At 36.4% G+C, this 13439-nt stretch overlaps 1 protein-coding gene across 1 annotated transcript in view; it reads right to left on the reverse strand.

Moving 5' to 3' along the window:
• Positions 1-3819: 3819 nt before the first annotated feature.
• SON (SON DNA and RNA binding protein) overlaps positions 3820-13439 on the reverse strand; it is a gene marked incomplete in the record, with an annotated part of 747918 nt that continues 738298 nt past the window's right edge. Inside the window, 1 exon segment of the mRNA XM_053705170.1 lies at positions 3820-4780. Coding sequence (XP_053561145.1) covers positions 4607-4780 — 174 coding nt within the window.

The raw sequence follows: 13439 nt of genomic DNA on the forward strand, positions 1-13439 counted from the left end.
AACTTCTGTAAAACCCATAAAACCTGTACATGGGGGGTACTGTTGTACTTGTAGGACATTGACAGAAACTTATATGTGTGTTTTATAGCAGTAAAACATAGAAGGTTGATGACAGAAACAGTGCAGTGTTTGTGTAAAAAACGCATACAACAAAAATGACCACTACATTTGGCCAGGTGTTGTGACTAAGGGGCTTCACAAAAAGATGTGACATGGCCCTTTTGGAATACCCTGGGTTGTCTACTTTTGTAAATGGTATGCCATGATGGGGTAATTTTCATTCCTGGGCTGCTATAATGTATGAAAGGCAACTTAAGCCCAGGACATAAATGTGCCAGATTTCTATGTAAATGGGTAGGCCCTATGTTGGGCCTTGTAAATTCCAGAAATCTCAGAAAACCTGTACATGGGGGGGGGGTATCGTTATACTCATGGGACATCGCTAAACACAAGTATGGGTGTTTTATTGCAGTAACATATATCAGGATGATGATATTCACAATAATTTGGAAAGCTTAAAATTTCTTAATTTCTCACACTTACTTCGATTTTTTTTATATAAAATTATAGTTGAGAAATAAATATTTTATGCCAAAAGAAAGCCCTATCTGTCCTCTAAAAAAACAATATATAACTAGTGTGGGTGCACTTAATGTGAAAGTGGTAAATTATGGTTGAAAAGACATATAGCTGAAATTCAAGGTTTTGTTTACGTTCAGAACTTGAACTATTGCCTATGTCGTGAAAGGGTTCAAATGTTTATTTAAAATACAATAATTTCTTTATATTACAAGTCACATGTTCCAAGTGTATTGGACTATGTCACATTATTCATCCTGACTATTTTAATATGAAACATTAGTATTATTTCTAACATCATATTATTATCTTAAAATCTATTTAAAAATAGCATTTGGTTATTTCTTCCTTTTATTCATATAAAACCCAGCAGATTACACATTGTTATACAGTATTTAAAATTATACCAGCTGTATTAAAAAACAATTAATTCAAATAACTACACTGTAACGTGTGTTTCTGCCTGGCCAACTGTCATCGGCCCTTAACATCTTGCATACACTTAGGCCATGTCTGTTTATTTACAGGGTCTGATAAGTTTATCATTATCTTGGGCAGGAAATCAACTTCAAACAGAGCAGCCACATGGTGACATCTTCTTTCAAAATAACTGCCTGATCTGATTATACCACATGCCTTTTAACTAAACCAAATGGCTTTTCTTTTATCTCACCTGGATGCATTGTAATTAGGAAGAAGGGGGTGTCTCCCCCGTCAAGCCCATCTCACATGGATTTTTAGCTACTAAATTAAATATCAAATATCTATGATATATCTGTAGCTTATTTAATGTTACACACAAGTACCCTGACAATCGCTTGTGGGGATAATTAACTTTTATCCTTACCGCTTACCACCTTAGCTATCAAATTGAATTGGATCCTTTGTTTCAGGAAGTTCTACAGGTACAGTATATATTTTTTTATTTATTTTGAGAGCTCTCTATATTGTTCCATAAGTGCACTATGGTTGATGAGTGGTTTAATTAATGTTACGCCTATGTGACTAACTAATAAATTAGAAATTTCAGTTTATTACTATATTCTCTGTTTAGGGTGTATTTTTAAGAGTGGTGGTCTGCCATTTCGGCCTACCCTTCATATTTAATTATTTGTAATTAGGTGCTAGATAGGATAGCCTATCTTTTTTTACTATCCCCATGCACCCTTGTCCTGTATACAATTTAAATTCAGGACATTGTTCTAAACAATCGATTATTAACACTGATGAGTGCTGACAAGTTATTTTATATACATATATACCCTATGCTGTCATGTGGACAGCACTGGATTGGCTACATAGAAACATAGATATTGGCGGCAGATAAGAGCCATAGGCCCAGCAAGTCTGCCCGAAGGCTATCTACTGGAAGCATTTTTTTCTGCTTATTGTAAGTCCAGTAATATGGGTGCCTATCAGGCAAGTGGGGTTGTTGTTGGCACCTGCTTAGCCTGTAAGCTATTGCAAGCTACTTGCTTATGAGTATATCATAGCCTAGGGACCATTATATCAGGCATTTTTAGCTTGGCTATATAAGTGACTTAACGCACCTCAAGGCCTACATAGGATGAAATAAGTATTTATGTTTAGCATGTCAGCCTTTCTTTTGTGCTTTTTTCCTGTTAGCGCACACCAGCTTTTTGTTTGCGCTTTCTTTTTTAATACTCGTCTGTATTTGCGCATGTTGGCATTTCTTTTGTGCCTCTACTTGTGGTGCATCGGGTTATGCGCGCATTGTTTTTATACGTTCTTGGCCCATGTACCAGTATGTGCACTATTTGACGTTTATGTGTCAGGTTTTTCCTTCTTAGGTGATGAGAGTTCTAGTTCAGAAGGTGGTCAAAAAACTTCACAGAGCTTTAGCCCCTCCCACCTCCTCTCCCTCTTCAGTTTGTTATTGGCCTCTGAGGAGAGAGGTTATAGATTTCAGAGGTGCTCTACTATCAAGTTTATTAAATTTTTTTTATATGATTTGTGGGCTCAGACCTGACTTGGGACCCAGTGCCCCATCACTCCAAGAAGAAAATAAAGAAGTAAATCGAGCTGCACCAAGCAGTGTACTAAATTGTTCAATTTATTGATAACAATTTTAAAATAGTGCAATGTCAGTAACTTATGTCAAGGTCAGCTGACGTATTTCAGCTCATGGTGTACTCATAGCTGGCTTTGTGTCCCCATATAAAAAAAATTTAAAAGTTCATTTGAACAATGACACTGGCATGTTTTCTTGCTGCTCAAATATTTAGGGTGGGACATTTAACCACATTTTGCAAACAGCAGATAAATACAAAGATTTGTGGTTTGTCACACACCTAGTGCTCAATACAATTGAAGTAGTTCATTTAAACACTGTCGCCATTGAACTGCACTTTTGCTTACTGGGGTAGGAAATTCAGCTTAGCTTAAATTGTGTATGCAGATGCTGTTCTATTCTGTAGTGATGCTCACTTGATACTCTGGTGTGGTCACTTTAGGTCTGCCTAGAGTTGCCACCTGTCCCTTAAAATACAGAACACTTATAAGTTACACATGCTGCAGGGTGTGCAGGGAGGAATATGAATAGTGCAGTCCAGAAACACAATACATGTTCCTCCCTGCAGCATGTGTAACTCATACGTGTCCAGGAAAACATGGCTGAGGTGGCAACCCTAGGACCGTCTGCCTGGTCTTGCTTTGGATGAAAAGGATTTGATTTCAGAAAATTTCCTCAGTGTGCATTGTACTGACCCCTTAGAAATATTCAGCTTAGTTGCAATTTGGCTGTGGGAGGGTTTTTAAGGGAAATTAGATCATCAAATTGTCCTAAAATAGCTTTGCTAAACTCCTTTAACATGATTGGAAGATATTATTTCAACTAATGTTCTTTTTTTGGAGACCCTAACAGGAGCACATGCAGCACTAGCAGTACCATATTTTTTGAATATGAAGTGTTAATAATAAAAAACAAATACAACTTGTGTGCTATGAAACTACCTTTTAAATTATATATATATATATATATATATATATATATATATATATATATATATATATATATTGTCATAGTTTTGAAAATGTATATGCAAATAGTGTGACACAAATTCTAAATGAAGATACTAAAATTATTTGTGTAAGTATAATTATACAATTCTCTGCTTTTTAAAAAATAGTGAAATAAAACCAGTTGGTTGTGATGTACTCAGACTTCTGTACCAAAATGAACGTTTGATACTGGCATTTCTAATAATAAACAAACAGGCGTATGTTTTATACACTTTAATTGAGCTTATGTACAGCAATTAAATGTATGTTACAAGCCAATTCTGGCCAAAATTAAACTACATTCAATTTTCACATTCTAATTGAAAAAGAAAACAAAAACAACAAGCAAGCAGAATACAGAGACTAGAGAGTCCGAAATGTTTAAACTACAACAGCAGCATTGTTAACATTTAAGAAAATCTCAAATGAATTGCACTTAAACAGAAAATCATGTCCTCAAAATAATGGGACTAACACAAGGGACTATTTCACTCTGTGTAGTAATGAGAACATGCATTCTACTGTTATTCCATTTCTTATCCGCAGACCCACACAAGAGAAAGTGTCTAATGTACCTGCAATTAAATAGAATATGAAGAGAGCTTTATGCCACCTTTTGGTTTTCAGACATAAACTTGGACATTTTTTACAGTGCTTAAAACATTTTTGGAACATATGGCGCGAAATCCTTTGGACACCAGTAAAACAAGCTCTTAGTATTTATAAATGCAACACCAGCAAACATTTAGATTAGCTATTTAAAAAGCTACTTACATACAACATTTTCTTGAGGGAGAATAAAAAAAAAAAAAAAAGGGACTTCATTTTTACACCAATGTGTAGCCCAAAAACATGACAAATATATATATAAAAAATATTTATATACAAATAATTAAATGAGCCCAGACTTGTTTTTTAATTGTAATCGTAAAAAAAAACAAAAACAAACACGTTTTATTTTAAAATGATACAGATTTGCATGAAATGTCCTCATACATTAATCATCCTATGAATTGCTGGCGGCGGCACTTAAAAAGGGGGTGGTTGAAGTGGTTGAAGTCACACTGTCCTTTGATAATGTTCCCATGCCCAGAAGGGCCGCCGCAGCCGCAGTAGCTTTAGCGAGCTTCTTAGTGAGGCTTGACTGGCTGGGCTGATGCACAGTTCCATTAACGGTCACCTTTAAATGTAAAAAAATAAGGATTCCACACATTAACAGATATATACTCAAATGGAATGGATATGAAACCCTAAAAATGTATTGTAGGATTCACACAGAACATATCATTTCTAGAAAAGTTTCCAATTTACTTCCATTATCAGATTTCCCATTTGTTCCCATAGTATAGGTAGGTAGATAAGTGTCAGGAGCACTACATAGCAGGAATTGGACATAGTGCTGCCATCTAGTGCTCTTACTAATGCATAACATTAGTACCACATGACAGGAAATAGTGCTGCCATCTAGTGCTCTTACTAATGCATAACATTAGTACTACATGACAGGAAATAGTGCTGCCATCTAGTGCTCTTACTAACGCATAACATTAGTACCACATGACAGGAAATAGTGCTGCCATCTAGTGCTCTTACTAACGCATAACATTAAGTACCACATGACAGGAAATAGTGCTGCCATCTAGTGCTCTTACTAACGCATAACATTAGTACCACATGACAGGAAATATTGCTGCCATCTAGTGCTCTTACTAATGCATAACATTAGTACCACATGACAGGAAATAGTGCTGCCATCTAGTGCTCTTACTAATGCATAACATTAGTACCACATGACCGGAAATAGTGCTGCCATCTAGTGCTCTTACTAATGCATAACATTAGTACCACATGACAGGAAATAGTGCTGCCATCTAGTGCTCTTACTAATGCATAACATTCTTGAAAAACTGCTGCCCATATAGTGCTCCCGACACGTGCATGCTCCTGAGCTTTACCTCCCTGCTTTTCAACAAACACCAACAAGAAAAGTTAATGTGATAATAGAAGTAAATTTGAAAGTTGTTTAAAATTGCCTGCTCTATCTGAATCATGAAATAAATGATTTTAGTTTCACGTCCCTTTAAATGCTATGATTATAATGTAATATTAGATTATCTGAGCTTTTCGTTTAGATACAATGGGTGCCACTCCTCCCATCAGCCACCCTTGTATGCAAGTAGATATTTTTATTTCACATTTTGAATCAGTTCATTGTTTGAAATATGGAATTTGTAAGAGGAAAACCAAATCAAACAAACTAAAATGCCCAGGTTATTCCCAGGCTTTTCAGACCTTCACTAAAGCTAAAGGTTGCTGCCAAAGAGAAAAGCAAAATATGACCACAAATTTGTCCCCTATTTTATAACAAATTCAATTAATTTGCAATTACCAGTTTTAAATAATTTTGTAAGCGCCAGAACCCCTGAGAGATTTCAGAGCCACACTTCAGGGCATACCTTTTTCTGAGCCTCATCTTTCAAGATTCTCTCTTAAAAATTCTGTGTTTGAATTTCTTCAGGCTCATAAAAAACCCTACTTAGAGAATTCCTCTCCCTCTAAAGAGGAATTCTCTGACAATTTTTCTTGAATCACTGACAAATTTTCATCAGATTTTTTTTACTTAATCTAATTTGCGTGCCACAAAAGAGCTCACTGTAACTCCTCCCAATCCAAAAACAATATTCCTAGATTACTCAGGAATCCCCCCCCCCGTATAAGCCAGGATAAATTCCCACCCCCTTTTGGCCGAATGTATTGCTTATAGAGTCAGACAGAACATACAATTTTAACTGCACATGATGACAGATGAGAAACCACATGTTGTCATCCCGCTAAATCTTTGGTGGTCTAGTGGTCCGGCATTGCCGGGGGAATCCGATGTCACCACGCCCATGCATGGAAGGCAGCTCCATAGGCCTTCAGGCAGCTGAACAGAGGTATTTAAAACCATTAGAAACCGCCACCATTTGAAAGGAAGTCGCCTTCTCTTTCAAATGGTGTGTTAAACCTTAAAGCACATATACATAATAAAATATCCCTACACTTTTTGCAGACAGGAGATCTCTAGGCACTGATAAACCCCTTGTTTTAACACCCAGAAGCCCTTCTTTGAAATAAAGCCCCTGTGCAGGTTTTTATAGCCAGGTGATCACTGTGGTAATAGTGATTACCTGGTATATATAAATGTGCATTTATTTCAGTAGAGTTTAGAAGAAAAAAAAACTTTTTACAACCCTGTTTATTAAAATATACATTTTTTTTTACACATTTTGTTGTTGAGTTTTCACGTGTCAAAATATGTACATAAAAAAATGGTATAGTGTGAACCTGCTGGGTCTGCTGAACATATAATGTGTGGGCTTAAATGTGAGCAGCACTTAAAATATCCAAAACAGCTCAGCACATGGGTGGAAATAGCTCAGCAGTGAAAGGGTTAAATAACTTTCCAAATTACTTCTATTCTCAATTTTGCTTTATATTCTTGCAATCCACTAAGGGGAGCCAGCTGAACACCTTGGTAAGCCAATGATGAGTTATATATGTGCAGCCACCAATTAGCAGCTAGCCCCCAGCTTTTGAGCCTACCTAGGTATGCTTTTCAACAAAGGATAGCAAGAGAACAAAATAAATTATATAATAGAAGTAACTTGGAAAGTTGTTTAAAATTGTAGGCTCTATGTGAATCATGAAAGACACCTTATCTCACTTATTCTAACAACTCCCCTTTCACCAACTCAGCCTTGGCATCCTTCTACTCTAGAACTATCCCCCCTTCCAGGGGCGGTACTACCATTAGTGCAGTAGGTGCAGTAGCACCAGGGCCCAAGAGCTGGAGGGGGCCCATAACAGCCAGTCTATACATAACCATACACAGAATGTGTACAATTGTAATGCAGGGAAGCCTTTTATAAATGCAAGTAGCAGGTCCATTTATCTATCCTCAAAATAATTATACAGACTAGAATGTATTTTATTACTTTTGCTTTTAACTAAATTACCTTTGGGGGCCCCAAAAAAAACCTTGCACCAGGGCCCTCTGTTGAGTAGGTCCGCTACTGCTCTCTTCCATACTTCTTCCCCCCTTCTCAACTTACTTCTGGACCTCCTGGGACATTCCCCATTATCTCATTGTAAATCATTCACTGTCCCTAGACAATTTCAGCCTGGCACTTCCAAGGCCTTTCTGAAATATCTCTCCTCCAAATTCATTGGTCACTGGTACCACAAAGTTGTTGCCTGGAACAAATGGTCTAGCTGGGGCGCACCAGGGTTTTTGGATCCTCTAAATAATATCTGTAATTATTTGTCTTCCCTCTTCAGTGCCAGTATTGCTTACTGCTGTTCAGCTATTTCAGCAGGTCACAAACATATTGACAATGTCTCCATTGGTAAACATGACCAAGTTTGTTGGCTCCTTAAAACCATTAGAACAAAAAACAAACAAAAACAAACATGGGCTCCAAAATATTCCCTTTTCTGCGATGTAGACCTGGTCTCAATAATGCTCTTTCCCTTAAAGGGACAGTCTACTCCAGAATTTTTATTGTTAAAAAGATAGATAATCCCTTTAGTATGCATTATACTGTTATATTAATATACTTTTTACCTCTGTTATTGCCTTGTATCTAAGCTTCTGCAGACTGCCCCCCTTATTTCAGTTCTTTTGATAGGCTTGCAATTTAGCCAATCAGTGCTGACTCATAAATAACTCCACGGGAGTGAGCACAGTGTTATCTATATGGCAGCCATGAACTAGCATTGTCTAGCTATGAAAACTGTCAAAATACACCGAGATAAGAGGCAGCCTTTAAGGACTTAGAAATTTGCAGATTTAGCTTTCAACAAAGAATACCAAGAGAACAAAGCATATTTGATGATAAACGTAAATTTGAAAGTTGTTTAAAATTGCATGCTCTACCTGAATTATGAAAGCTGCCAGAAAAAACTGCTTAAAACCGCTTCTTTGAGATCTATCCTCTAAACTCCTAATTTTTTTTTTTCCTCTTCATAAACCTGTCTTGCCTATCACTATACCAGAAAAAATTGTGAGTACGGAACTTAAAATATTTCAATTTATTAAGAAACATCCAAATCAGCACTAAGATAAAATATCCATGGATAAGAGACACGGTATTATGCGTTTCGGCGGGACACTGCCTTAATCATAGACCTGTATCTCTTAAAGGGATAGTCTAGTCAAAATTAAACTTTTATGATTCAGATAGAGCAGGCAATTTAAAGGAACTTTCTTATTTACTCCTATTGTCAAATTTTCTTTGTTCTCTTGGTATCTTTATGTTAGCTTAGGAGCTGGCCCATTTTTGGTTCAGCACCTGAGTAGCGCTTGCTGATTGGTGGCTACATTTAGACATCAATCAGCAAGCACTACCTAGGTTCTGAACCAAAAATGGTCCGGCTCCTAAGCTTACATTCTTGCTTTTTCAAATACAGATACCAAGGGAATGAATAAAGATTGACAATAGGAGTAAATTAGAAAGTTGCTTAAAATTACCTGTTCTGTCTGAATCATGAAAGTTTTATTTTGACTAGACTATCCCTTTAACCCCTACCCAGGTAGTTATTTACAAAGGAGCATTATGATAGGTGAAAAAGAAACCTTCAAGGTATAACGTGTAACTCAATTTAAAGGGAAAGTACCTGCTCAAACATGATTATATTTATTTTTGCATACCTTAAATACACTGTTACAACATATCTGCTAAAACTTAAATCTAATATGAAATCAATAAGACCACGCTGAGCGTATATTCAGCATCCTAATTACACTATTGTACAATTCCCCTATAGTTTGAATCAAATACATTATTAATACTATAGTGAGGAAAGCGATCATTGCCAAAAGTAAATATCTGCTTAATATTGAAACCTATTGGGACTAGTGTACATACATTGAAGATCCAGAAAGCTTATCTTTTAGTAAGTAGAGCTTCTGTGTCCCCTCGTCTTGGGAGTCTATTAACATTCCTATCACTATCGCTAGGTGGTATTAATAGATCACAACCCTGGCTGGTGTAAACAATCATTTTCTGCCTACTCAGAGAAGAATCTGCATCTAAAGCATTTGTAAAATCCTCCAATTCACAGGAAATTTGAAATGCTGCAGACTGGTCCCACTTTGACAGGTTTATTTCAAACCTATTCAGTCTGCCATTTCTTCTTTAGTTGGCTGGTCCTTTTTGCTTTGAACTAACAAAATATGTGCCTATAATAAAATTACAATTTTCAAAGCTTTGTGACAGAATAATCTAGACTATTAAAGCTCAGGCAGTTTTTAAAGAACACACAAGTTAAACAGCAGATATAGTATAAGATAGAGAAAAATATTAGTCAATGATATAACATAGTTGAGATGGGCATAAGATTCTAGCCAATGGGCTTTGCCGTAGGGTCCATATAATGTCCACAAAGTCCCATTCCATTCTTCCTTGATGTGAAGTTGGAGAACATTGGCGAGAAAAGGAAAACTCGAAGAACCCAAAAAAACATAATTTATGTAAGAACTTACCTGATAAATTCATTTCTTTCATATTAGCAAGAGTCCATGAGCTAGTGACGTATGGGATATACATTCCTACCAGGAGGGGCAAAGTTTCCCAAACCTCAAAATGCCTATAAATACACCCCTCACCACACCCACAAATCAGTTTAACGCATAGCCAAGAAGTGCGGTGATAAGAAAAAAGTGCAAAAGCATAAAAAATAAGGAATTGGAATAATTGTGCTTTATACAAAAAAATCATAACCACCACAAAAAAGGGTGGGCCTCATGGACTCTTGCTAATATGAAAGAAATGAATTTATCAGGTAAGTTCTTACATAAATTATGTTTTCTTTCATGTAATTAGCAAGAGTCCATGAGCTAGTGACGTATGGGATAATGTATACCCAAGATGTGGATCTTCCACGCAAGAGTCACTAGAGAGGGAGGGATAAAATAAAGACAGCCAATTCCGCTGAAAATAATCCACACCCAAAACAAAGTTTAAATCTTATAATGAAAAAAACTGAAATTATAAGCAGAAGAATCAAACTGAAACAGCTGCCTGAAGTACTTTTCTACCAAAAACTGCTTCAGAAGAAGAAAACACATAAAAATGGTAGAATTTAGTAAAAGTATGCAAAGAAGACCAAGTTGCTGCTTTGCAAAACTGATCAACCGAAGCTTCATTCCTAAACGCCCAGGAAGTAGAAACTGACCTAGTAGAATGAGCTGTAATCCTTTGAGGCGGAGTTTTACCCGACTCGACATAAGCATGATGAATCAAAGACTTTAACCAAGACGCCAAAGAAATGGCAGAGGCCTTCTGACCTTTCCTAGAACCGGAAAAGATAACAAATAGACTAGAAGTCTTTCGGAAATCTTTAGTAGCTTCAACATAATATTTCAAAGCTCTAACTACATCCAAAGAATGAAACAATCTTTCCTTAGAATTCTTAGGATTAGGACACAATGAAGAAACCACAATTTCTCTACTAATGTTGTTAGAATTCACAACCTTAGGTAAAAATTTAAAAGAAGTTCGCAACACCGCCTTATCCTGATGAAAAATCAGAAAAGGAGATTCACAAGAAAGAGCAGCTAATTCAAAAAACTGTTCTAGCTGAAGAGATGTCCAAAAAGAACAATACTTTCCATGAAAGTAATGAATGTCCAGAGCAAGCATATGCTCAAAATAGAAGAACCTGAAAAACCTTCAGAACCCAATTAAGACTCCAAGGAGGAGAAATTGGCTTAATGACAGGTTTGATATGAATCAAAACCTGAAAAAAGTGATAAATATCAGGAAGTAACACTGCCTTTTCCTGATAAAAAAATCAGAAAAGGATATTCACAAAAAAAGAGCAGATAACTCAAAAACTCTTCTAGTAGAAGAAATAACCAAAAGGAACAATACTTTTCCAAGAAAGTAATTTAATGTTCAGAAAATGCATAGTTTCAAACGGAGGAGCCTGTAAAGCCCTCAGTACCAAATTGAGACTCCAAAGAGGAGAGATTGAATTAATGACAGGCGTGATATGGACCAAAGCCTGCACAACACAATGAATATCAGGATGATTAGCAATATTTTCTGTAATAAAAAGAACAGAAAGAGTAGAGATTTGTCCTTAACAAAGAACTGAAGACAAAATCTTATCCAAACCAACCTGAAAAAATAATAAAATTCTATGAATTTTAAAAGAATGCCAAGAAAAGTAGGTCTTCCAGACTCAATATAAATCTTTCTAGAGACAGTTTTATGAGCCTGAAACATAGTATTAATCAATGAGTCAGAAAAACCTCTATGACTAAAAACCAAGCGTTCAATCTCCATCCTTTCAAATTTAATGATTTGAGAACCTGATGGAAAAAAATGGTCTTGAGAAAGAAAAGGTCTGGTTTAAACGGAGGTGTCCAACGTTGGCAACTGGCCATCCAAATGAGATTCGTATACCAAAACCTGAGAGGCCATGCTGGAACTACCAGCATAACAAACAAATACTCCATAAGAATTTTGGAAGAAAAACTAGAGGCGGAAAGAAATAGGCAAAAAGATAATTCCAAAGAAATATCAATGCATACACTACTTCCGCCTGAAGATTCCCGGACCTTAATAGGCCCCTGGGAAGTTCTTTATTCAGATGAGATGAAAAACATATCTGGGTAAGAGAGACCATTCTCCCGGAGGAAAAGATGGATTAACAGAGATAATCCGCTTCCCAAATATCTATACCTGGGAAAAAAAACACAGAATTTAGATAGGAGCTGGATTTAGCCCAAGCTGATATCCGAGACACTTCTGTCACAACCTAAGGGCTGATAGTCCTACTCTGATGATTGACATACACCATAGTAGTGATATTGTTTGAAAAACATTAAACGTCTCTTCTTCAAAAAGAAATTAACTGAAAAATTCTGAGAAAACACGGAGTTCTAAAATATCAAATGGTAATCTCGCCTCCTGAGATTTCCAAACCCCTTGTGCTGACAGAGATCCCCAGACAGCCTCTCAACCAAAAAGACTCGCATCTGTAGAGATCATGGTCCAGGTTGAAAGAAACGAAGAGACCTGTAGAACTAAATGATGGTGATCTTAACCATCAAATCAAGAGATAAATATTAGAATTCGAAGATTTAAAATGTGAAATCCTAGAATCCCTGCACCATAATTCAGCATAAAAGACTGGAAAAGGTTCTTTCTATTGAAAATGAGCAAAGGGAATTAAATCCAATGCTGTGGCCATAAGACCTAAAACTTCTATGCATATATAGCCACTGAAGGAAATAATAGAGACTAAAGGTACCGACAAACGGAACACAATAAAATTGTCCCTTGTCTGATAGAGACAAAGACAGTGACACAAACTATCTGGAAACCTAAAAAAGGTGACCCTTGTGTGAGGAATCAAGAGCTTTTGAAAAAAAGAACCTCTAACTATGTCCTGAAGAGCAAGTGAATCATATGAGATTCCGCATCCTCAGAAAATAATCTGAATGAAAACAGAAAAATGAAAATATGCATTTATTGTATCTAATGAAAACAAATAATGCTATCACTGACCAAAAAAAGGCAGAATAGTTTGAATAAAACTCCAAAACCCATTTCCTAAAAATGGAACTGGAAGAAATACCCCAGAAGATTCCAGGTCTGAGCAGCGCTTGAACCCCATGGGTGCCCAGCCATGCTTCAACAGAACCCAAAATATATAGGACCCAAACACACTTAAAAGAGAGTGTTAGCCTTACTGGAATAAAATCAAAGAAATTTGGACTGAATAGAACCAAATAAATTTCAAAGAAGTCTTAACCTGCCCCTTGCCAGCCAAGCTGGAATACGGCA

Source organism: Bombina bombina, chromosome 3 (genome assembly GCF_027579735.1).
Source record: "Bombina bombina isolate aBomBom1 chromosome 3, aBomBom1.pri, whole genome shotgun sequence".
In the NCBI taxonomy this organism is placed as follows: Eukaryota; Metazoa; Chordata; class Amphibia; order Anura; family Bombinatoridae; genus Bombina; species Bombina bombina.